At 48.8% G+C, this 26,243-nt stretch overlaps 1 protein-coding gene across 4 annotated transcripts in view; it reads left to right on the top strand.

Moving 5' to 3' along the window:
- vti1a (vesicle transport through interaction with t-SNAREs 1A) overlaps positions 1-17,681 on the top strand; it is a 50,315-nt gene extending 32,634 nt beyond the window's left edge. For 2 of the 4 annotated variants that reach the window (XM_061264537.1, XM_061264538.1), the window contains 3 exons: positions 4,996-5,066; positions 5,626-5,698; positions 17,089-17,681. In XM_061264537.1, coding sequence (XP_061120521.1) covers positions 4,996-5,066; positions 5,626-5,691 — 137 coding nt within the window. In that variant the 3' untranslated portion in view covers positions 5,692-5,698; positions 17,089-17,681. The remainder of the gene's footprint in view (positions 1-4,995; positions 5,067-5,625; positions 5,699-17,088) is intronic. The other 2 variants (XM_061264535.1, XM_061264536.1) reach the window with 1 other exon arrangement.
- The last annotated feature ends 8,562 nt before the right edge of the window (positions 17,682-26,243 follow it).

Here is a 26,243-nt window from a genome sequence, read left to right on the forward strand (position 1 = left end):
ATATATCATCACACAGGCCGTGTGCCTTTTTTTTTTTTTTTTTTTACAAGACATCAGAATGAAATGTTTTCATACATTTGTCGGTGTCAAGACCCGTTTAAGTTCTGTGAACCTTTTTCGTCGGGTCCCCCATGTTAGTTTAGCGACAGAATGGACGCCTCGACTATAGCTATTTTTTCTTCGTTTTGTTCCATCCACGTTAACATCCTCCAAAGTTGTCTCAGGCTTTGTCCTTCATCTTCTTGGAGGACAAAGGCTTTTTTTCTTCTTCCCTTGTGCAGCAAGCCAGGCTATGCGAGCATTAATATACCTCCCAGGTACAAAGCGTCTCCTTGGCTTTTGACACTTGTTTCGCAAAGGCTCTCTCGGGGAGCTGCGTACACATGCGGCCGACGGATGAGCTTGAATGGCTAAGCGGGCTCCGCCGCCCCTTCGTTAGCCCCGGTGACCGGCGTGCGGGGGGCCGGGTCAACAGCCCCCGGGGTACGCCGTGGCCTGCCGGGCCGGGACCCCGGGCCGGGCTGTCAAGTGTCAGCCTCAATCAAAAACGGCGCGTGCTCATCTCGAGATGGAAGATTTGCATGGTGAGCTGCAGGATTTTTATTGTTGTAAATGTGCCGACTCTGCATTTATGGGCTCTCCTGCTGCAGAAAGCAGAAAATGGATTTTTACAAATGCATTTTTATTCTCAAATAGATGATGGAATTATAAATTAGTTGTCTTTAAACGTTGACGGAATCTGCAGTAAATAAACATGGATGTTTTTCTTTTTTAATACTGGCCGTCAGAGCTCCGCCATTGTGCCACGTCCTCTTCTATGTACCGTACAGTCGTTCTCGTCTTGCGCACGTGGCTTTCAAACACAAAAAGTGAAAGCAAGAACGAAAGAAAGGGAGGCAGGAGAAGTGTTTTGAAATGCTCTCACATGCGGCGCCACGCCGCGTATTCACAGCGGCGGATGACAATCGTCATCCTTCCAGATGCAGACCCTCGCTCGCTGACTCGCCGTTAAATGAGGCGCGGGATGTCACCAGGCTGCCGTGCATAATAGCGCCATTTTTGTCCTGAGAGCGCAGTGGCCTTGCCCCTCCTCCGCCCCCAAGTCAAAGACAAACTTTGTGCCTTTTGTCCTCCATTCACAGTCAATGTGGCTTCCTCAACATCACAAATTGGAGTCAACGTTTGCATTTTTCCCAGTACAAATGCAAAGCTGACCGCCACACACATACACACAACTTTTGAAACTTATCTTTGTCCAGCTCCTTCACGTGGGCGGGCACAATAACAAAGTATTCGGTTGATTTATATAATCAGCAGCGGTTGGGGTAAAGATGCGGGCCTGGTCAAAAAGATCCAAATGAGCTTGATGCCGCGTCCCGTTTGTGACAAGTCTAATGAAGGCCTTCCGAGTTAGCGGAGAGGACGGCGAATCCTCGCTAATCAGCAACCGCCCACCTGCTTGCCTGCATTTGATTGGCTAATGAAGTGTTTCGGAGGATTAGATCTCTTTTTGCAGTTTGAGAGGATGGGCAGGGAGGGGAGGGGAGTGTGCCCGAGGTGTGCTGTTGTACACGTAATTGAAAGGCAAGAAATGCTGCGTTTGCTTCTTTGATCTGCCCGTCAACTCTCTTGATTAAAGACGCCCAAGACTTTAATCAATGCTAATGCCACGATTAGCGCTCTTAAACTGTTGGAAATGAATGGCAAGTTTGACTTTTTCTTTTTTTTTTCTTTTCCTGCCCGGGAACACTTCTCTTCCCGGGTCCACTTTGCCGACAAATTGGCAAACTTTTTGCTAACTGTCAGATTGTGATTTGTGTATTTTGCACCAGTCGCCTTAATTGTTGTGGTAGTTGATCCATAGCCTGCCCTCCATTGATTTTGAAATGAACACTTCCTCGTGTTGCAATTTCCCAACGGCTAATGGACTCACGAAAAAGTCTTTTTTGGTCGTTATTTTGCGTAATGGTTCGGAGGTGACTTTTAATTCTGTGCATTTTTTTTTTTTACATATTTAAATTCCATTTTTTTTTAGTTTAATTGTAAAATCATTTTCTCAACGCTGGAAAAAGGAATGAATACGTCAGCTCAGCTGTATTGGCAGTCTGTTCAATTTTTCTTGTCCTCTTTTTTTAATTGACGACCTCAAAAAAAAAAAAAAATCCCACTTTGTCACGCCCCAAGCACCTAAAGTCCATTTGTTTTCATTTGGATGCTTGAGTAAGGAGCGCTCGATTAAGTCCGCTCAATTTGCGCTGACCGTTCTTTCAGCACCGGTCGCTGTTCACGTTAATTTTCATTGTGAGGAGTTTCTCCTTTTTGATTTGCTTTGGTGATTGTAAAAATTGCATGTCACACAAACTATTAAATATGAGCAGCAGAGGAAGTTGCTTTTCAAGCGAGCCAGAGTGACTTCAATAATGCAAATGTAAATTGGACACGTCAAGACTTTGAAACAGAAAGGGAGGGGCGGTGCACAAATGCAGCTTTCAATTTTCTACCCCTTTGCTCATTTTTAAACAAATGCGTCTATTAGCCGCCGTTCTGCCGCTGGCCCGGTCCGCTCATTTATACCCATTAAAGTGGCATCTTAAGACCACCTTACTGCTCGCCGCCGTCCCGCCAATTGTCCATAATCAGCCGTTTAAAGCGGCGTTGGAAATTTTTCCGGCGCACCGCGCTTCGGTCTGACGGACAGGCAAACGATCCGGCAGCGGCGGGGGAGCGAGGGGTCGAGGGAGGAGGAGAACCCAGAATGATGAATAGGCCAAGTTGAGTGGCCGACTAACGGAGATCTGTCTTAATCAGAAATGATTTGTCAGAACAGGAGCCGTGCGGGGTCAGGGCGCCGGCCATGAATAAAACACAGCCCGGCCCGGCCCGGTGAAGAAAGCGGCTGCAAATGCACCCTGACGGTTCTCCGACGAGGGCGACTCGGGATACGCTGATGTGGATTTTTGTACTTTGACTTAGGCAATTAGGCTCACATGAAGGTGTGCTTGTGAAGGAAGCCTCATCCAAAACCCGGCTCCAAAACCCCAACTTTTAGCAATGTCGCAACTCGGTCAGCAAGTTTGTTGTGCGCGTACTTAAGGGGACCACGCTCGGACTCGTTGGCCTCATGGCCTGTGGGCTCGGCATCATAAATACGTCCCGGTATGGTGCCTGCAACTTGGATGAAAGGTGATGAAAGTGTCACCAGACAGTTGTGGAACTTGTTACTCCCCTGGAAAAAAAGAAAAATAAATGTACAAAGAGAGGTAACTTTAGGCACCGGGGAGTTTCTGGCAGTCGACTGCTCGACTTCGTCTGAGCGACACCAAATGTACTTCCCGAGCATCTTAAAATGATGACTTCTCATCCGCGGTGCCATCGTACAAATCAATTCCTGGAGAGACTCATGGATTCTGAAAGCGACCATTTCCCCGTTGGCAATTTTCAATTTTCTCCGCTAATTCTTTCCTGCGGAGGAGCGAGCAGTTAAATGTAATAATGGGCTTGTTAACTAGACCTTGGGGTATGGCGGCCATCTTGAGACGCCAAAGTCATTTCAATTGTTAATCGCCTCTCAAACTGCCAGGGAATATTTGACTGGCTAATGAGCAACAAGAGCGAGGCAACAGTTGGTCCGTTTCTGCTCTCCGGCTCTTTTTTTTTTTTTTTTTTTTCCCCCACTCCTCGATCTTGATGATGAATGTGTGCATTTAGTGCAAATGGTCACGATGAAGTCGAATGAAGATGAATGCAAATGTAGATAGCTGCCAGAAAATGAAGAAGGCTCCAAACGTTAAAACCAATCAAGCCTTGCCATTGACACACACACACAAACACAAACCAACGCACACATGGATTTGTGTTAACAAGCCGTTATTGAACATTGTCAGTCAGTCAGCAAAGAACTTGAGCGAGCCATTAAAAAGTTTTTCTTTTGAGAAGGTCATTATCTAATTTCCCGTCTCAGACGAGGTCACGACACGACAGCATTGAAGGAGATTTTAATCTCGCCAAGCTTCCGTGAGCCAATATATTTATTTTATTCATTTTTTTGCTCAAGGGCAAGCGTTACCATTTTGGTCCATAATACCTTTCGAATTTGACGCTTCTTTTCATATCGGCGTGGATCTCGACCTCTGCGTAACGGAGCGAATTTTTCGTCGGAGTCGTTGAAGTGGAGTTGCGAACAAACCTTGGGCACGATCCGAGGCCTCGTTTTCAACGGCAACTTTCCCAATCATCTACGTGCCTGACAAAAAAAAACGCGTGTGCTTATTTGTCTTTTTAACTGAAGATTTCCGTTGGCGCCGCCTTCCCTTGTTCTACTCGGGTAGCGCCGCTGTGTGTTATTAATACCTGCGCTCAGTCTTTTTAATCTCTGCTATTTGTCACATGTGAGTGTCTGACTGCGCTGTTTAATCTGGGTATCCTTCAATCTGTCTGCTCCCGGATTAGAAATTAATGAAGGCAGGAAGCGACGCATTTGAGTCACTTCCAGTGTCGGGGAGCTAAAAGCTTCCGAGGGATGAATGGAGTGTCATTTGTTTGACGCCCCCCCCATCTCGCAACAATGCCATTTACTTCTTCCCCCATTTTTTCCTTCCGTTGCACACTGCCAGATGTAACCCCATTTTTTCTACTTTTGTTTTTTTCTTCAGCTCCCCCCCCCACTCCTCCAAAACAGGCGCTCAGCACGTGGGCCCTTTGGTGTGCGGCACCTGTGTAGTGTAATACAGTCAGCGAGTGTGTTGTTTACCTCGCGTTTGTTTGGTGCGCTTGAAAGCCCGTCTTTGATCCGCGCCAGGATTCTTCACTCCCCTCTCGATTCATCCTTTCGCCTCCATCAGTTTTAAACGCTAATGCTGCAGCGGCATTGATGGAAGGACTGGGTTTTTTTTTGGGTCATATCCAAGTCAAGGGACAGCAGCTAGACAGTGACCACATTTTGTTTTGTAATTGCGTGTCCCTTCACGCTAACGCCGCTGCTTTGTTGTTTTGCAGAACAAGTGGGTCAAGAAATTCTCTCTAACCTTCACACCGACCGTGAGAAGATCCAGAGGGCCCGAGAGAGGGTGAGTGTTCCCGTGGCGTGGACGAGGCAGGTAGCCGAGAACCCCCACCCCTGGCAGCCCCGCCCCTGGCGGCCCCTCAGCGCCCAATGCTTAAGGATCACAACAAGGCAGCAGGCCTCGCTCAAAGGAAGTCAAACATCTCCTTTCAAAAATGCTCCACCGTGTCTACTGAGGCTACTTGCTCGCTCTTTCTTTTGCTGTTTTTTTTTTTGACTCTCTACTTTCTTCCCGAGAGTCTAGCTTCCCCCCCTACACTCGCACAAACACACGCGCATTACTTTCAAGTCCGTTCGTGAAAGCGAAAAGAAGCCAGGAGATGAAGCGATGGAGTTCAAGAGGTAGTTAACAACCACTTTGCCAGAATCCAGATATTTGATGCATCAAGATTTATGCGGTTTTGAACTGCCCCCTCCTCCTCAAAAAAAAAAATGCCACACACACGCATCAAGTGCTCCAGTCTGCTCAGCGGTATTTCAATTTCTAAAGGTCCCAAAATGTGCTCAGTTCTCCAAATTGCACCTAGAAAACAAACTCAAACTTGACCTTCTTCTCCCTGCAGCTGCGAGAAACGGACGCCAACCTGGGCAAGAGCTCCCGCATCCTCACCGGCATGCTGAGAAGGTAAGCGGCAGGTAGGAAAGGCCACTTGGAACCTCCATGTTTTGTTCAACTACTTGCCGGGAACTTTTCCTCCGCCCTCTCGTTGGTATCCCGTCGCCATCAAACACTCGATTCAAACACAAATAATTCAATACGCCTTGCTGCGCCGCCCGTGTCTACACACACACGCGTGTGTTCAATCACATCTCCATTTCATAAAGTGGCAGCCTCCTGAACCGCGACGCCTGGGTTTTGTCTCCCCGCTCCCTCTTTCTTGTCGCCCCCTCCCTGGCTGTGGCCCCACTGTGGATTTTGATTAAGAGTAATATGTAAATGACAGCGCCTAAATGTAAAACCGCGGGGCCGGGAAGGAAGTGCCAATTGAAATGGACGCTTCAGTGCCCGTGGACAATTTGGGGCGGCGACAAGAGAGGGCAGACCGACTGTAACCCATATTTCTGCATATGTCTCCATTTTGTCACGTTTGATTACGGCAAGAGGAGGGGAATTGCCGTGTTGGGGGGGGGGGGCGCTCGCTCACCCGTAACTGTCCGACAATCATTCATCATCCCGTCCCCGGCGCTAAGTAAATAACACACTTATTTCAATATTATCATATTCATGTTAAAGTTCAGCTGTCAGCTAATGGGAAGACTTAATCAGACGTAGCGTCCCGCCGACCCAGCGCCCGTCTCGTGCCGGCCCCCCTCAAATCAGGATTTATGAGGGCTTCTCAAAAGCAAGCGCAAATATTGAGATTGTGTCGGCACGCCGGTTGGGAATAAAAGCGAAACGTGGCTTTCGAGTAGCGAGAGGCGAATCTTAACATTGAACGTGTCCCTCCTCAAAGACGTCATTCTGTCCCTCATCCCTCAACTGTCAAGACCTCGGCAAAAAGTAGCGAGTCGGTGTCGGGAGTCTTTCTCAGTGGGAACGGCTTTCCCACGGATCCTTCCAAAGTCTTAAAATCCGTTGGTCAAGTTTGGATTGTAGCAGTTATTTGAGCAACTCCAGCCCCTGAAAAACATAAAGGATGCTTCACGTTTTGGCCAGCAATTTCCAGGGCGTCAGGCGGTCCCTGACGCAACGTCCCGAGCGCCAGCGAGCGAGCGAGCGGTCCGCTTCCAAGCCGCCTGGCATGAATATGGAGCTGTTCTGCGGCGGCCCGGCCGGGAGCTTGCTTATCTTTTCCGTCTGATATCCAGGCCCCTCCATTCCCATTTCAAAGGGAGGTCCACCCGGGGCCTGGACTTTTTCATCTGCCTGCCTGGCGACTGAGTCGACCACCTGCATGTGGGATCAGCTGCCGGCCAGGGTCCGACAGCCTCGCTGCTTCGCTCCCCCCGCCCCGCCTCACTGCCCCCTTTGACGGTGCCCACTGCTTCCCATTGCCAGAACAAACCCCGGTGGTCCCCAACCGGGTCGACGGTCCATCGGGAGGCTCCTGCTCACCTCAGATTCTTCCAGATCCAGCAACATTCTTGCTGATTTGGTTTCATATGTGACAAAAAGGAGTCAAGCCATATCACCAAAAATCAAACCCCTTTCAAGTCTTGCTTTTTTTTTTTTTGCAAATCAGGACAAAATTCCCTTTTGTTTTGAAGATGCGCGGCATTCCCAGTTCGTGGCCGTCTGCGTCAATGTAGGTCACTTGACTGACTGCGGCGTCCCGGGGCCCGCTTGAAGCGCGCAATCGAACAAAACGATTTGATTGTGGCGATAATTGAAGTTGAAAGATGGAGCGCAGCCTTGTTTACGTCTTTCGCCGTCGCCTTTTGTACTCTCCCGTTGATTTATTTAGTGTTGACGCTTATTTGTAGGGCCAGACGTGAAGGGGCGGGGATTTCCACAACAGTGTCTGGGGAAAGTTTATTTACTCGCACAATGTGGCGGGACACCAGGCCATTCTTTAGAAAAATGCTTTTGATCAGTGTAGACCCCCTCAAAAACAGTTCCCTTTCTTTTCGCGAGCCTCATTAGGACCAATGACTCGTTGTGTTTCATGGCTGCTGTTTTGGTTAGCAACAGGGTTGCATTCCGTTTTGAAAGGCGCCGGCCACTGTGGCCGTTCATCACATGGCCCGAGTGGCAGAACATTCCCGGCGGATCCCGTTTTCATGTGATCTCGCCACGTTGTACATTGAAACGTGTTTGCCACATTGTGGCCTCCCCTGTGGGTCACTCGGCTTTTCATGTTCAAATGTCTTGATTCTGGCAAACGTGTCCGATCGTGCCTTTTAACTTGTGCAATGGGCGCAGCTGCGCCGTGTCCACCAATGCGTGCCAGCCATTGAGAGCGTTTGCTTGGCAAAAGATGAATTGGGAACGCAAAAATCACATTTAAGAAGGTGCTGCTGTTTTGGTCAGCAACTGAGTTTGAATGTGCTTTCCTATGAAATGAGATCATTAGCCATATTTTCTGCATTTGTCTAACATGGCGGCATGTCAGCCGATTTTTTTATTTTTTTTTTCCCTTGACATTTTAAGTAGACGTTTATTTGTCTTGAAGTAAGTAGCGCACACAGCGGTGGGCGCTATTTGAGGAATTGTGGCATGAAAGCCAAACAATACTTACACTGGCCTAATAACGGGTTGTGTGTTTGGACGGGCCGCCGCTGGGACAATGGCAGCCTTGCGCGCCTCATCCTCATTACTCGCCAAACAAGCGCCGCCACCGCCACCTCCTCTCTCTCCTGGCTTGCCCATTAGAGAACGCTGATGAGACGCTTTTTATTTGCCACTCTTGAGGCAGCTCTTTGGAAAGAAAGTAGGCGTTTTGGAAGTTGGCGCAACTAATTAAGATGCTTTCGAACCTTCCGCTTCCGAACCTTCCGCTTTCGAACCTTCCGCCCGGAAGTAAAGCCACAACGGGAAGAGGGCGATTTTCGCCCCTCATCCCCGCTCCAAAGAACTTTTGGACAGGTAAAGCCTCGCTGGCACCCCTCCCCACCCGCCAAGCATCACCCCCATCCTTGTGACGGGCAGAATCAGAGGCTGCCGCGGCCCAACAGGCGCTCGACGGTGGATCAAAGTGGGCGGGTACCCTTGGAGTGACACCTGGAGCCACTTCAAGGGACACCGGCGCCACTGATCTCCCGCCGTCTTGTCGGAGTGACAGTCAGCGGAGGTTAAAGGAGGGCTGGGGGGAAAAAAAATTGCTTGACGAAGCATCACCTCACTGACGATGCGTAAGGAGCGCTGGAGATGTGTTGATTTATTCTTATTTACCATCCAGAACCGGCTTGTTCTGCATTCACCTCTTTGACCAACTTGACCCGAATCTTAGAAGACGTTTTTGGACCAATATAGTTGATGTCCGCTGCTGACTGATTAGATTTTTGGGAATTTGCAAGGATGCCTTTTTTTTTGACGTACGCCAAAACCCAAGTCGGGCCGCAAAAGCCGTCCGCGTTTCCGTCGACGATACCCTGTAATGTCCGATGCCTAGCCTCCGTTTTTAGCCTGCGCGAGTCGACAAAGTGTTGTGTAATTAGGCGGCATACAAGCTAATCCCTGCAAGAGCATTTGGCATTCGTCTGGCACGTTCCAAACATAAAAGTAAGAAGTGGAACGAGTTCCGCCGCTGGCGATAAAGCGGCCGCGATACGCGCTTTTGGCCCAGACGAGCGCAGCGCATGTTCAAGGCTTGGCTGAGCCTTTCGGGGAGTCGAGCGGTCACGCACGCTCGCTAATGACGGGTTGCGTGGAAGCCGCCGCTTGTGTTTGTTTGGGGAGAGCGCTACTCTGCCATGAAGTAGCAGCCCAGCTGGCAACCCTTCTCCCGCCGCCCCCCCTCGCCCTCACAGACTGGCATGCGCCGGGCGATCTGACAGAGGAGACAAGCTTTTGGCCTCGCACCCCGGTGCGAAGCTCGGCCCGTTGCCAGCCGCTGGTGGTCAGGCGGGGGCGGGGGGGGGGGACTCCACCGCGGTCTTCGCGTCTCCGTGGCGGCAGGGTTCTGGGCTTGCACCTCGACGGCCGACATCATCACTCTGCGAGCTGTCTGGCGCAGGAATTTGCTACTGTACTGTATAATTGGCTATTTTGACTGCTGGCAGCCAACGCCCGTTTTGTCCACGGCGACATAAGGCTCGCATTACAAACAAGTTACAGCTCTCCACAGACCAATCTTGTGCGCTTTCCAAAAAGGTCACAGCCCCTGTTTAGCTGCGCCGCAGTTTGGGAAGATATTTGCAAAGTTACCGTTGCTACGTCGGGTCAGCTTTCCACCTGACTGGAAGCTCCAGGGAGAAATTCGACATGTAGGAAATCATGCAAAACAAATCAAGATAGACGACAAGAACATTTGACAGCTATAAAAAAAAGGCAATATTTTTCCTGCAGAATTCTGATGACTTCCCCAAATAATTTGGATGTCATTCGCTGCTGCGTGAACTTTAAACCCCCTCGATTCCCTGTATTCCGAGGGCGCCAGCCTTGTAACATCGCTCGAGCGTTGAAGGGAAGTCGTGAGGACATTGGAGTCTTGGCCTAGCATCTCCGCGTTACTTTCCCCTCCCGTCTCCTCACCTGACCCGACTGCATCAGCGGGTTGGGTATCGCACGCACACGCCACAAATGTTTTCCCATGTTTTTTTTTTGTGTCTCTTAAGATGTCCAAGCATCCTAAAAGTTTCCCCTTGACGCTTTTCTAAACACGGGTTACCAATCTTTAATGACATGGTTTGTTAGAGAATTGAAGTGGGGCACCATGTTAGCAAAGCGTATCATAGTCAGCTCAGCACACCGCATCCACAGTGTGCAAAAATATCATCTGCAAAAAAGCAACCCTGGAAAAACAAGACCTTAAGCACACTTCATCATTTGACGGGCCTCACCCGGAAAATGTCGATGTCCTCTTTTTCTTGCCCCTCCCTATCTTGCCAGTCAATCAGCTGTGCGCACGGGGTCCGGCATTCCACTGGCACCGGCCGTTCCAGTCCATTATTAGCGGCGTGAAGCGCGGCATTGTAAAGCAGAACAACGGGCAAACCTCGGGACCATCAGAGCTATCGGCACGGTGGAGAAAGAGAAAGAGCCGAGCCTGTCGCGCTGTCAACGGCCCCATTGTTTGCGAGCAATTGTGCGCGGAATGCGGACGGTTTAATGGGGACGCGTCGCTGTCTATTGACTGGACGGGGGACGGACGAGAGCTCGTGCCTGTTCCTGCGCCGCATGCATCGCACAACATTCTTCTTTTGCCAGTGTACAAGTAGTGTTGCTTTCCGAGATGACGCAGGCCAATTGTCCCCCCCCCCCCCCCTCACCGCCCATTTTCTGTCTCCTAACGGTAAATGTTAAGATCCAGGAGCGGATCAATGGCGGTTCTCTTTTGATGTGCCAGGACACGTTACGAGCCGCGGCTTCTAATTGCAGCGCCGAGCCGGCGATCGATGTCGGCCGTAATTGCCTGACACGGCCAACGGCTGCGAGACTTTATTATCATTAATATTTAGACATAACGTGGGAGGACCAGAGTCGGGGCTAAATGTACACGAGCGGTGCGAAGCTTTGATCTCGCCCAGATAAGTAGATCGATCGGCGTGTCGGTCGGTCAGAGGGAAAATAGGTTGTGCGAGTGGCGAACAAATTAGAGACGCCCGCTCCTCTCGGATGCTATTGAATTTCCCTGGGAAGTTTCCTTTCAGCTCCGGGGGGGGCGTAGTAAGTTGAAAGGTCAAGCGAAGCCCTCGTCCAATCAGGCGTCCTCAACTTTTGGCCACCGTCTCATTAGCGGACTAACAATGCACAACTTCCGAGGCACTTCAAGTTCGGCAGTTTAGGGCGCAGAATAGCAACCCGGAGTGAGTGGGGACCCCAGATCCATTTAGCTAAAACCACCTTCAGCCAGTTTGTGAACAGGTCAAATCCAAAATGCTGCTGCCAATCCATCTGGACCAGATGAATGGCATCGGGGTCTTTCATAGAAGCGGTGCAGCGCCGCTTCTTGGGCATCCCCATCTGTCCCCCTGCAAATATTTCTGTCACATGAAACAAGTGGCAGCAGAATGTTGCAGATTAGCGGTCCTGTGTAAATAATGACACTTGGCTCCATTCCCTGCTAATTAAAGCGCATTTACTCTTCCCCAAAACGCGGTCCCGCTGGGACGATACACGGCAATTAGCCGCCCCCCATGATGGCCGATCATTTCAGATCCGTCCATACGCGTGCGGGTATGCATATGTTCCGCCGCCACGCGGGGATGACCTCGCAATTAAGCGCCCGAGACGACTGGACTTCCTCGCTTTCCTCTCTTTTTGTGAACTGAAAAGCGTTTTTGCAGCCGACCTCCAGCTTGCAAAATAAAGCAATGAAAACAAACAAGGCCCTGAAATTAGATTTGCCCAAACAGAGCATTCCCTCTCATTTCACACAGCGCTGTGGCTTCCAGACCAGAATAGAAGCGCCACGCTACGCCACGCACGCACGCGGCCAAATGGGCCGCACGCTCGCTGTGGCACGGCGGCGCCTGACCAACAATTGCCCTTTCGCGCTTTCACCGTAGCCGTGTTGCAAATGCACGGAGTGAGACCAGTGAGGCCTTTTGGCTGGGTCCCCCCCCCCCCCCTCCCGCTTTTATTGGCCCGTTCTGTCGGCGCTCCTTGGCCCGCTTCGCCGTGTGAAATGAGCGAGTCTGGCCGACCCGACGGCTTCGCCAACGTTGCCAAGAATGCCGCTTGTGTTTTGCGCCTGCCCGGCCGGCCGGCCGTGTGCTGAGTGTGTCGTTTGCGTTGCGCTCGCACACTTTGCGGCGGGGCTGGAGGGCGCGTTGCAAAACGGCCCTCCCCTCCCTTCCCTTTTCTGCTGACTTTGCACAAGGAACGGCCAAGTATGTGAAGTTTCACATGGGTGCTGCAATTAGCAGTTGTGCGCAATACCTCGCCATTGCCACTAGGGTGCCATTTCGGAAGGGAAAAAACAAAACGACGTCGACATGATTGTTGGCACGGGAAAGTTACGTGTGTTGACGCGGCGGAGTTGTTTGCATCCTTTAAATTTGGGTTCCATCTTGTCCTGAGGGTCCGCCCCGCTTTCTTTCTCCCACGGGGGGGAAGGCGAGGGGCACGCTTGAGGCGGCTTTGGCAAATATCATTTCCAGCTGCTCCCCTTGTGATCGTCGGCGGCTGTCACAAGTCGGCTTTGTGTAGCAGCCGCGCGACGAGGTGTCACAAGTGGCTTTTGTTTGCTCTGGCAGCTTCTTGTTGTCTTTTACTAGCGAGCGCAAAGTATCGTGTCAAAGTTGTGATCTCAGTTTAGCGTAAAGCAGCTTTGCGTTTGATTCGGGGAGCCCGGCGTGCTTCCCACTTTTACACTTTTCAATTCCTGGGCCGGGCCGGGCCCAGTCAGAACAGTTTGCACATTCCTGCCAGCGACGGTATTTATTTTTTTTCCTCTCTGTGAGACAGACAAGCGCCGGATCTGATGGGCCTCCTGCCAGAGCGCCGCCCGTCACAAAGGCTCCTTTGACAGCAGGTCGCTGGGTTAAGCAAGCAAGAGGCAGACGGAGGCGGGCCGCACAACCAAAAAGACCTTTTACCTGTTGGCCCCCAAGATTCCTCGACCATCCACACAGTTTTCTGTTCCTTGTCCGACATCCCAGATTTTAGCCAGGCCGGCCCGTCAAATAACTCCCGTTGTAAATGTTGCTGGCAAAAGATGTTGAGCATTAAGAAGAAGGAAACAAAAACGGCACAAACAGCCTCCATGTTTGTGTTGATACCTGGGGACCCCAATATCAAGGCCTAGTTTTCAGGTCTCGGCCCCTCCAAAAGAAAAATATTTTACAGCCAAAGATGTTTGTGGCTTTTCTTTAGCCCCCCACCTTTTGCCCTCCTCCTCCCCAACTCCATCTCTCCGTCCTTTGTTTTTCTCTTTGGTGTTTACTCTTGAGGGAACTCTCCCAGTGACCAAGAAGGGGAAAAAAAAAAAAAGTTGATCATAAATACTTGATGGACAGTCCCTCCATGAATGTTGCATCGTTGTGGGCTTGTGATGTGGCCAACACTGGAATACTGATGGATCGCCACGCTCTGCTGACCAGTGACCAAAAAAAAAAAAAAAAAGCCATTGTGTGTTACCCGGCATCTCTTGTGATGCTTCTGCGCAACACCTAACCCTCAACTTGTAACCCAGGGTTCCTGCAAATATGGATTGGCTCTCTCTGGCATTTGCAGAAAGTCCTAAAACTAAGGCTACTTTCTCGCTTGCCACCTTTACTTGTTTTTCAGGACTGAGCACTTGCGTTAGTGACCATCCAGTCTTTTATGAAATCAATATCTCTTCGGTCCACCTTTCTTCTCCTTTCCCAGAGTTTCCCTCTCCGTCATCTTAAAGAGGGAAGGAAGTGAAGTGTGTGTGGAAATTTAATGGCAAAGCATGGATTATTTAGCTTGACTAAAAGGCTCCCTTGTCGTGTCAAAGTGTCTGTAGGAGGACGTTATGCCTGCGCACCTCCAAACGCTGTCCGTCAAACTGTCGACCAGCAATATTACGTTGAGGACAAATGTTGATGACAAAAGGATGACCCCAAATTGTGACTCCACCACCCCCCCAAAAAAAAAAAAATTGCAGTGGCGTCATTCTTCCTCCTTTTCATCTTCCGTGTGAGAGAAGGGGGTCCCAGTCTTAAAGTTGCTGCCAGCCAGTCAGCCAGTCTCGTTAGCCGCCTCAATTAAAAATGGATGAACCTGTAGCGCCTCCGTAGCGTTCTCCTGCGAGCGAAAAAAAAAAAAAGAAACCTTGATCCTAGCTCATCCTGCAAAATAAAAACCTGTTGGACTTTAATGTGCGTGATATCATTCGTTTTCAACATAGCAGGTCAAACGCTTGTGAAATTGAGCAACTTTAGCCTGATGCATAATCAAACTTTTTATTGATTCATTTATTTCCAGCCTAAAAAAAGGCAAACTTTGTAATCATTCCACTTGCGCACCTCACTTTGGGAACGCCTCCCCCCCCCCTCCCTCTTCCATCTGCAGGGAATCAAGTGATGATCTTTCCATAATTCATTAGCGTAAACAGCTTGCAATTAAGCGTCGGGACGAGCGGGCGGCGCTTGTCGGCGGCAGCTGCTCGGCCCGAAAGGGGCTTCCAGAAAAAAAAAATAAGTCAAATGATTTCTCTTGAACGGCCCCTGGGGAGCGATGGGCGCAACGCGAACTCAACTTGTTTGTATTTACATTAACAGCCGGCCAGCGCTCGCAAGCGTCATATGAGGAATTGGAAGAAATCATAAAAAAAAAAAGAAAATTTTGTGTGTGTGTGTGTGTGTGTGTGTGTGTGTGTGTGTGTGTGTGTGTGTGTGTGTGTGTGTGTGTGAAGCACAGTGCAACATTTATTTGTTTTAGTTTTGCTAAGTCGGGGATGCTTTTGGCCGGACCCTCCCCTCAGCCATGTCCATCACTCAAACCATTTGTGAGCACATTGATCTTGCCCTCCCCCTTCCTCCCTCTATCCCTCCCCCTCTCCCCCTTTCTGGCCCGGCGTATGTTGGCAGGCTCTCGGCGGGGAGAGCCAGAGCGGCTCAGGCAGCCATTGATTTTGATTTGATGGGGCTTGTGGTGCCGAGAAGATGAAACTAACTTTGTTCTGAGCGGACATGTTGTTCGGGTATCGAGCGGGAGGGGCCGAGCACAATCTACCCGAGAGTTCAAGGCGCCATTTTGACCGAAACACTTTTCCCGGTGTCAAAATACGAGGTAAATGGATTTCTCCAAAAAGAAGTTAGCATTCTATTTGCACTCGCTCGAGTTACGAGCACGCTCCCGGAAGAAATTCAAGTTGCAACTCAAGGTAGCGGAGCGACGAGAACGGCATCTAGGTCGGAGCGCAGACGCGCACGGCGAGGTGCACCTCGCCTCTCGTTAGCGCCTAATAAGGCTGCGGCGGGAAAGAGAAAAAGGGAAGACCATGCAAGAAGAAGGAGGAGGAAAAATGGGAGATTTTAAATTTTAATAACACTGCTGCAATTTTGTAAATCTTTCCTGACAGAAAAGTCCTCATTATTTTCATGTGGTCTCCGAGGGGCCTCTTTCCCTCGCCCCCCTTTCCCTGCAGCTAAATGGACCCTCGCCCACCCGCTCGCTCGCTCGCATCCGTCTGTCGCCGTCCTTCTTTTTCTCACTTTTTCACCTGTCGGACTAAAAAGCAGACGAGTTTTTCAATCTTTTTAACTCCACCATGTTTTGGCGTCAATTTGACAGTGGACGGGCCTCCGCGGACATAAACTTTGTAGCGGGACTTTTGTCAAACAATTTTAATTTGGCTGCATGGAAAAGTTCCGTGCGTCAGCTTGACATTGAGCGCACGTCAAGGTCGAGCTGGCCGCAAAAAGGCTCCAAAATGACACTCATGCGTGTTTTTGGTGAGCGTGACGAGCTCCGCTGGCCCCGTAACACGCGCCAAAGTGTCTTCGGCTTCGCAAGGAAGAAAGGGCGGAGGGGGGCGGCAGGCAGGAGAAGTTCAAGTGTGAAGAACACGCAAATGGTTGATCCTATCCTGACACGTGGCGAGACGGAACACAACTTATCAAACCGCATCGGTCCTGCAGTTTTGACAGGAGGGGGGACGGAGGCAATCTTTCCCCTCGCTGAGCGCTCGAGGATGTCGGCTGCTACTTCAAGGCACGGACGGGAAGTGTGTGACTTAACCATTTAGTCGAGATCTTTTTTTAATCCGCTAATATCAATTCTGTTAGCACCCAGGCTAAAGCTAACAACCTCTGGGGTATTTGGCTGGAATAAATAATCACAGTAAATAATGCATGCCAATTAATAGCAGGGAGACGCTAAAGAGGCAAAAATCCCGCCACTTTGTGTAAATGGAGCCGTGAGCAGGAGATGGTGGGCAGCAAGCCGGTCCGGGGTGACTGCGCACCCCCCCGGTGATAAATGACCACCACTTGGGGGGGTTATTCATCTCCCGCTTAGGAGCGGACAGCGCGCCTCGCACCCCCCCAACCTCGGCCTCTCCTCCACATGTCAGCAAATGTGATAATTCTCTCATTTGTCAGCGGCAGCCAGTGTGGAGAATTTTTTGGGGAGGCACAAATGCATCAGCGCTCGATCTGTCTTGTCGACATTTTAGCACATGCACCCCCGCCCGCCCGCCTCCACCCCACGCTCCGTCCTCCTCCAAAGTCAGCCCTGGTCAAAATGTTTTTATGGTAAATTCCATCATTAGTTTGCGCTTTTTATGACTTCCAGCAAACTAGAGAGATGGGTTTTTTTTGTTTTTGTTTTTCTCTCCCTGCTTGCAAATAACTTTTTGGGGGCGCACCTCTGTAACTTTTGTTTTTCACATTGTTATTTTTGACCTCCTTGTTAAGCACAGATGGAACTCAAACGTCCCATCCTTCTATAAGTGTCCAAAACATTTGGTGTGTTTCTAAAACCTGAATTTTGTCTTTGTCTGTGTTTGCAGGATCATCCAGAATCGCGTGCTGCTCTTCGTCTTGGGAGCCTTCATCGTCCTCACCATTATCCTGGCCATCTATTTCAATCTGCGGGGCCACTGATCCTCCAAACACACACACATCCATCTTGACACCAACACAAACACACACACGCGTGATTAATAGCGACAAAAAGTAATTAGGACAAATGGTCACCATGAATCAAGCTTTTCCAATGGCTGACAAGGACTTTTTTTTTTTTTTTAAACCCCTCCTCCTCTCCAACTTCTTGCTTGGTTTTTGTCGATCTTTTCTCCTCCGTCATGCTCCGGCGTCCGTCCGTCTCCAGGGACAGAAATAGATTCATGGCGTTGATCTTGGCCCCTTCCACCGCAAGGCACATTCGGAAAGTAAATGACGGGCAGATCTTCATTCTTGGTTGTTGATGTGCGATGATTCGTTTGGTTCCAATACTTTTTAACACATTTGCGTTCCCCTCTCGTCGTTTCCACTTTCTACCGTGTGTACTAACGTTTAATTGGAAATCATGTATAGCTTGGAAATGTTTATGTATGTATGTGATTCTGCTATTTATTTATAAAGGCGTCTTCTTGTGCTCAAACTGTATTTTCTGTGGAGTCCAAAAGTGGTTTGAATGGCTTCAACTTGGAATGTCAAACTTGTGACTAGCATCCTTAGTTAAAAGAAAAAAGACCTTCCGCGTACAATCAAGAAAACAAGTTGATTTTCAGCTTTCTTCTGCGTCGCAAGTTTGAATGTGCGACGTGGTCCTTGTCCCCGCTGCTTCGAAAGCGTCAAATTTGCAATTCAAGGCCGGCGGTCGGTCATCTTTTTTTTTTTCCCTCTGCGATAAGTGGGGGACGCATTCCCCCTTTCCCCTCCATCCTCTGCTTCAAAGTCTCGTATTAGCAATTGACAAAATAGGGGCCCGTCCCACGCTGGGCGAGGGCCTTCCCATCCCGTGCTGGGGGGCCGGCCCCCCCAATGTTGTCATGAAACGGGAACGGGAAGTCAACCAGGCAGCGCGGAGGGGGTGCGTGTAGGCGGGTTAATGACCGGCCACTGATGCGTGTGTTCAGCCGAGCTACATGCTCTTGTGTTTCCACTGTCTCCCCCCCCCCCCCCCCCCTCCTGCCACCTTTCCTACCGTCTCCCTCCCCGCCATCCCCCCAGCCTGTCAGACGAACGTGGCGGGCGGCGGCGCCTTCTATTTGAAGTTGTAATGGTGTCAAAAAGTCAGGGCTGACTGACAGACGTCAGTCCCACAGGGCCTCATTAAAAACACCGCCACTTGACAAGGAAATAATTGAGCGCCGGCGACAACCTGAGGGAGGGGGGCGGCGGGGAAAGGGGGTGCCTGCCGACTATGCACCCCCCCCTCCTCCGACTCCTTTTTAGATGTTTTTATTTTCCTGTCATTACTGTCGCCGGGCGATTATGTTCGTTAAGAGGCAGCATTAAAAACCAGCGAGGAGAGAATTGTTTGCAGGGATATCACCCCCCCCCCCCCCTCCTCCTCCAAATGTAGGTTGGGTCTTCCCCAGCAGGTAGGTACGGCCAACATTCCCCCTCCCTCCCACCACCCACGCATTTTCAAACGATCGTTTACACCCCCCCTCCCTTCCCTACCATCTCAACCCCCCCCCCCCTCCACTCACACACATGAAAAAGTGTCTCAGACCACTTTTTCAAATCATTGTTTACATCATTCCCCCACCCTTTCAGCTAGGAAAAAAACCCTCCATAAAGTGCTGATATCATGCCACCCCCATCCTCTTGGGGCGCTCCTGTGGGAGAAACAAAATCTCTCTTCTCCCACCTGAGTGTTTGTCAGCCATTTCCTATGACAAGGAATGTTGATGGGAGAAGCACCAAATGAGGGGGGGAGGTTCTCCTGCCTAAAGAATCCTGCCTGCGTTGTACAACTCCCCGAGGAGATGCAACAATGGTGTCATTTGAGCGGCACAATGAATCCCCCACTATTGTTGACCCCCCCTCGCTTGGCGGGACACACAGTGTAGTGTTACGCCGTTCAGAAAGGGCGCCACGTTCTCCGCTTGTACGGCGGAAACAATGGCTTTTTCGGCCATCGGGGATTGAGCGCTTCTTTCCGTGGATCCACAGTGGATCACATTGCGGTCCAAAGAGGCAGAGACTCATTCCTGCCTTAGATGGCGTGGACGTTGATGGAGAGAGAGCGAGGAGCTTTTATTCGCCCGGCCCTCCACCCACCCAGCCAGCCAGTCGCACTCACGCGCGCACGCCAATTTACTTTGCATGCGGCGTCTTAGCCGACACGATCCTAAATTTCCAACTGGGAGGAATCAGCGCGTTCAAAAGGCGGCCTGCCAGTCACGCTCCGCCCGTAGCCCGAGATCTGAGCGCGGCGTGATAACCCGCGACATCTCGCCGCGAAAAAATGGCGAGCCCATCAGCTTTGATGGAGCACATCCGCCGTGACAGGCTACTGAAGAGCTCGCTAATGAACGAGGAGGGGGGGGGGGGCTCAGCGCTGGCGTTGGGGTGCATTTAGCGCTTGCAATGAGCAGATGGACAGACGGAAAGTTTGCCGTGAAACACCTTTCATCCAGGTGGACAGTCATGCGGAGAACCTGACTTAAAATATCTCAGCTGAAGAATCAGTTCCCATCCCGGGTGAATCTTGAAAGGTCACGTGATCCCCCGTGACAGTTACAAATAATGAGACTTTTTCTTGCTGTAAACAAACAGCCGTCTTTGGAGGCATAACGCAACCATTTTTGTTCATATCAAGGACTGCTGAGGACCCCCATGAGTTGAGGCCATATTGATCCCCCCACTCCTCACTCATGACTCTGGGATTACCCATTTTCTCATTCATTTTTAAAGACGACTCATGAGATTCTTCCGTACCCTTTTTCCGATTTTTTTTTTTTTATTCCATCAATCCACATGCACCCCCACCCACCCCTCCTGTTTCCCATTGCCCCGGTCCCTCCTTGACCCTGAGAATTGTCATTCCACCATAGATCACAGCTGCTGAATATTAGGCCTTACAAAAACCCTTCAATAAAATATGATGAAATCGTTCAATCCCAAAAGGCGGCGGAAGAAATTTTTATCATCTGAGAGGAAAGATTCTCAAACTAAACTTACTTCTCACAAGAATATCGTCACAAAAAAAGTCCTCAATTGGGATCAAAACTAACATTGTGCACGGAACGTTTCAGCACCATGGACAGCAATCCTGCACCCAAATATATTGTCATTAGCAAAAAGAGTATTACTCCAAAAAGTAAAAGATATAAAACGACAGGAACGTTTCAGCACCATGGACAGCTCCAGTGGCTTCCTCCTGCAAGGATTCAATCCTGTACTCAAATTATCGCCATTAGAAAAAAAGTATTACTCCGAAAAATAAAGAATTATAAAAGAACGTTTCAGCACCACGGACAGTTCCTAATATAAGTGTTTATATTACTGCCAAATGCCTCATTTTGTTCTGTAATGGATTAAATACACCACTGGCCGATTGCTCTTCCTACTTTCTTCCTTCTTTTCAATTGCCTCCCCCTCTTCCCCATCACGCGCCCCCATCCTCCCTCCTCCTCCTCCCATAGCTGACAGGGAGTGGAGGTCACCCGGAGAGGCTCCTCGCTGATGGATGCCACTCGGCGCACGGCGCGCCTCATCCGGCCGAGCCGGCGAGCGAGCGGGGGGAAATAAATAAATAAGTAAGCAGCGGCATCAAAGGGATGTTCAAAAGGAAAACAAAGCCTGCGTGCGCGTTCGTTTGCGAGACACGCACACGCGTGTAGAGTGAGAAAAAAGACACACTTTTAGGTGGGCTTTTTTTTTTTTTTGCTTTGCTCTCCAATGACATCCAGCTGCAGACAAAAGAAGGTAGAAAAACGGCAAATGTTTGATGTTTTGCACATCCGGATACTATTTTGGCGCTTCCCAAAAAGCAACATTGCTGATTTTGGGAAGGGGGGGTGCAAATGGTGATTTAATCAAACTGATTGAGATATTGAGTAGCCCAACGGAGCAGTTTTTGGCATGACATGGCGTTTTACGTGATGGCAGCTAACTGCAACACTTCTGTACGCGGATTGGAGTAGTCGCTTCTATTTGCTCTTGTTGCTCTTTTTTTTTTTTTGTAGCCTGCTAGCGTGGCCTTCACATACTCAGCATGGGCTCAACACATGAAATATTGAGGAGGCAGGGGGAGGTTGGGTGGGGAGAGGGGGGGGAGGCTGCTGTATCAGCTCCCCAAATCAAAACAAACTGATTAAAACCCCAGAGCCTTTACCTTTCCAATTGTTGTATGGTATTTTCATTTATTTTGGATTCGATTCATTTTGAATTCACTTATTTGCATTTTTATTTTATGGTTTTTGACTTTCCATGTCAACTGAGCTCTTTTCTGAGCCTCTCTACTGACATTTGAGTCCAGTTGAAAGAACACATTGTCTTGCAGCCCTCTAATATTTGCCTGCCTTGCTTCCACTTTCATTTCCACAGTGTGATGAAAAGATTTTTGAATAAACTTACAAAAGGGGAAGCAAAGAAAGAAGGGGCCTGATGACATCATCCAGTCTGCTGTGTTACCAAAGGTCCAAATTTGGTTTGTGCTGGGGTTTCTTTTCTGAAGGTGTAGTGGTGGGGTTACCAGAGGGGTTGGGCGGGGGTCTCTGCTTGTGATTGACAGGAACACAGAAAGCGTCGGCCCGGTTTGACGGGCTCACCTGTCAAGGTGAAGCCGAGGTGCTCTCTCAGGGCCCGCCGCCACTTTCCGGCGCAGCGTAGCGCACCGCTGCCCTGATTGCCTCTCGATGGCGCCGATAATTAGCAAAACACACACACGCTCGCACTTCAACATTTGACAAACAAAAATCCAAGCTGTTGTGTTATGTTAGCATTCTTGCTAATGGGACTGTTTTGTGTTCTCTTGTTTACTACTTTTTATTATTATTATTCGGGTTTGAATTATTTTCTCATTTTCCTGTTCTTTCTCCTTTCGACATGACTCGTACTCTGAAGCTTTGTTTTGTGACGTTTGAAGCCCGCTGGTGGCTGTCCGACTGCTTGCTGTTGCACAAATTGCCCATCGAGCCACATTTGAAATGTAGATTTCGCCGACCGTCGTTTGCACGATGGCGGCGGTCCCAATGGCGTTTGCGATTAAATCTCGACAACTTGTGCAGCCTTAACAAAGGCCGAAGCGTGCATGTGGCTTCCTCCTGCGCCGGACAGCGCTAGCATGCTAATGCGGCGGCCTTAATAGCCCGTATGATGAGACTTTATCTATAGATTGTGCATATAATCAGCAAACTAAAGGCGCTGACCCTCCCGGGAGCGAGTTCACCTGCTGACACTTGACATCTTTCTAATTAAGCGGCGAGGTCTAATCTCTTCCTCCTCACATGACACCAAGTGTCCAGCCGTCACATTACGGCCCGCCATTTAATATGCTTATAAGCAGCATGTATTATTCACATATGCAGATGAGCTACTGTGCCCAAACAGACTTTTTGACACTGGTACTGGCGGACCTGCCCTTCTTGCAATTTTCATTTGCGCACCGACAAAGACAACAAAGTTTGCTGCCAAGGACACTTTTACCTTTCAGAATTTTGTGAGTCACATTGCTCAGTACAGACCCGCCCCCCTTTAGAAAATAAAAAAAAACAAAGTGCCCAGCACATTGGCTCCATTTTTGCTAGTCGTCGTTATTTACCAAATAGCATCCGACAAAGATGAAGTGAGATTTTTTTTTTTGCCCCCTCCTGATTGAACATCAAAGTAGCAACGCCCCCCCCCCTCCCCTTTCCACTCCTTCCGGGATGCCCGCCCCCTTCTATTAGGCGGCCTTAAGAACATAGGGGAAAGCATCCATTTGCGCCACATCAATGGCTGCTTGCTAATCAATTGAAAACGACACTTGTATGGGGATGCAAATCTAATCTTTGTCTTATTAGAGCTTTTAGAAGATGCCTGTTGGGTTTTAATGTTATAAAATGAAAGAAGAGGCCTGTGCGTTCTTTTTTTTTTTTAATCTCAAAGACGCCGAGGCGTTCGTAACGGTCCGAATCAAAGCCCTGAGAAGATGGCGGTAATTACTGCTGGAGTTTTGCCTATCCTTATTAATATTGATCAAATATGACTGTGATCTGATGATGAATTTAGAAGGTAGCTAACGAGCGCCGAGATCGGAATAGAGTGAAATTTCTCAAAGTGGCCTAGCTTACGAAAAAAATGTTTGGAATTTTGAATTTGACCAATTTTTACACATTTGAGTAGATGTGCATCATGAGAAATTGCTATGATGCTTCATGATGTAAAAAGTTTGCCAAGTCCTTGCCCCACGAGAAGCTTGTCACCAAGCAGCTAATGGCCTTAGCTGGATAACGTCGGCCCAAGACGATATGTCATCCAGTGGCCCGCAATATTCATTATTCATCACAAGGAACAGCGGCGGGCGAGCAGGGGGGTTGCCAAAGGCTTCAAAACTCATTAGCGGCGCTTTCATTGAAATTCATCTGGCCGAATCCTGCAGCCGTGTGCGGCGGACGCTTCCATTGTTGGCGTCACATGGAAAAACGTGAAAATCGGAAATTAGACGAGTAGAATCGCTCACTAGCTAGCTGCTAAGCAAATGTGAAAAAACAACCGCCACAATCATCCATCGACGTCCTTCAACAGTTACATACGGAAAAAAAAAAAAAGCTAGCGAGTCGCTAATAAGGCCCAAAGTAAAAGGGATTTTTCTCGGAGTACACAAACGTAAGCTTTGATTGCGTCTTCTTCGCTGCAAGCGTGGGAGTACCTTTGCAAATGAAACCAACTTTGTAAACATTCTGATGAATACATTTACTGCGTTTGCACCACTTTCCCCGTCCTTTATTATATAATGCGCTCTCTCGCCAGCGTAACCTTGATGATGTTTGCCGTCCCTTTTGACTTTGCACAATGGCACCGAGACGCCGTCCCTCCGGCTAATGAACGGCACACGTTGGTCTCGTTTGTGTCGCCGTTTGACTCAAGGTCAGCCGCCATTGTCCCGCTCGTTAATCACTGCGCGGCGTCAAAAAAAAAAAAATCAACCAAGAAAAAGATTATTTTCCGAGAGTCATCCGCAATGGAAGAAAATCAGCCACAAATGCAAAATGAGCAAATGAGCGTCAAATTCAAATGGGAGGTGAAAAAACTGACCAAAGCACAACAACGGTTGGAAATGCAAAAAGCTCGGCGGGCATTTATGGCGGAGACTCTGGCCCGCCCGATTGACTTCCTGACAAGCTGACTTGTTTGCTAAAGTTCATGTTGTTCGCGTGGGGGTCAAGTCTCAAATTCCATTTCGGCAAAATTTGATCAGCCACGAGTTTTTTGGGGGTTGAAGCTGATTTGAGAAATTTCAAGGGAGCAATTTTGGAGCCCTCAGTGCATTCATTCCAAATGGGCTTCCAAAAAGCCCTGTTGAGGCGCCCCAAAGGAAGGCAATTCAATTGTGCTTTTTCTAAAGGCCTGGAATGTCGTTGGAGGATGTTGAAGAAGACCCTCTTACCTCTTTTGCTTGTATCACAAAACACAACTCCCGCTTCCTGTTTGAGGAAGAGTCTTCAACAAGATGCTCCCGGCCTCTAAAAGGACACTTTGTCCCTTTTCAAACCCCAAAAGACAAGATGTTGGATTTGCTTGGGGGTGGGGTCAACAGGACCCACGTCTGCTTTTTTTTTTTGCTTTGCTAATGCCAAGCATTTCGATTACCATTACGTTTGCCATTTCCCTCTCCAAATTGGTCAAAAGTCCATGGCTCTAGTAGGGAGCCCTGTGGAACTGATTTTGCCGTTAAATTAGTATTGCAGTACATATTTGTGCAAAAAACACCAAAGCGGCCCACGTTTCATTTTGACTGAATTAACGAGGCTCAAGCAAAGCCGCTATACTGTATGGCTGAGCACCCTTTTATTTCATTTTTAAAAAACAAAACACACAGCACTGCATAAAATAGCCCTTAAGGCTTTGGTAAACAATTCACTTTTACATTTATTTTAGTGACGTGCTCAGATGTAACGGCTGCATACAGAAGCTTTTTATTTCCTTTTTTTCCCTCTAATGATTAGTGCGCTGAGGGGCCAAGGGAGCAGGCTTGCTATTCTCGCAGCATATTAAAGAGAAAAATATATCTAATTCTAGCTATCTGTATATTTGGGCTACTTTTGGGGCCACATGTTTGCATAATGACTGGATGGTCAGCTCTCGCTTCTCTATTTTGATGTGCAGAATCCAAATCCCTTTGTGCAAAGATTAGCACAGCTACTAATTAAAATGGGAAGCATCTTATTGCATTGCGGACAATTTACGACGCAAGGTATGAAAAAAAAAAAAACAATTATGACTTTAAATGACATCCAAAAGGCACAGTTGAGAATCAGTTTGTATAATGTTAAGCAATTTTATTTGGATTGAAGTCACAACAACAGTCAGGCCGGACATTCGCAGGCCCAAGCGACAACCGCTCGGCACTCGGCTGCTTTGGCCTGGAACATGTGGGCCCTGAGCTGAAGGGAACATGTGTGTGTGTGTGTGTGTGTGTGTGCAGCTTTTACGTGCACGCACATTCTCTAATGTCATGTTTAGATTTGTGTCATTTGTTTCTCGTCCATGTGAATTTCATCGTAGATGGTTGCATGAAACCACAGCTCAAAAGAGAGACGGCATGTTCTGAAATAAGGAGATAAGGTAAGCGGCGCTCATCATTGATTTATATCACGCGCACACACACACACACGCACATACACACACACAAGCCCCAGGAAAAGGATGCAGTATTATGCCCCCTCCTTCCTCCTTTTATTTACATTACAGGTAATAGGGTGGGTTTTTGTATTGTAATTTCCGTGCTTGAAAATAAATAGCTGGAAGTAAAAAAAAAAACACCTTCACAACCTCCCTAATGTGTTTATTTTATTATTTTATTTTAATCTCCGTTCACGTGTAAAAAATGTATTTGGAATAAACAGTTTAAAGATGGAATTGTTTTATTTACAAATTTGGAACAGCTGATGCAGTGGGCAGAGCATTTCTTTGTCAACGTCCCAGTTTAAATAGAAATGCCTTTCTTATATTCTAATCTGTTTCCACAACTGTATTTTTTAACCTTTTGTCTCAAATAAATGAC

The sequence above is a fragment of the Syngnathus typhle genome, linkage group LG18 (genome assembly GCF_033458585.1).
Source record: "Syngnathus typhle isolate RoL2023-S1 ecotype Sweden linkage group LG18, RoL_Styp_1.0, whole genome shotgun sequence".
NCBI lineage: Eukaryota > Metazoa > Chordata > Actinopteri > Syngnathiformes > Syngnathidae > Syngnathus > Syngnathus typhle.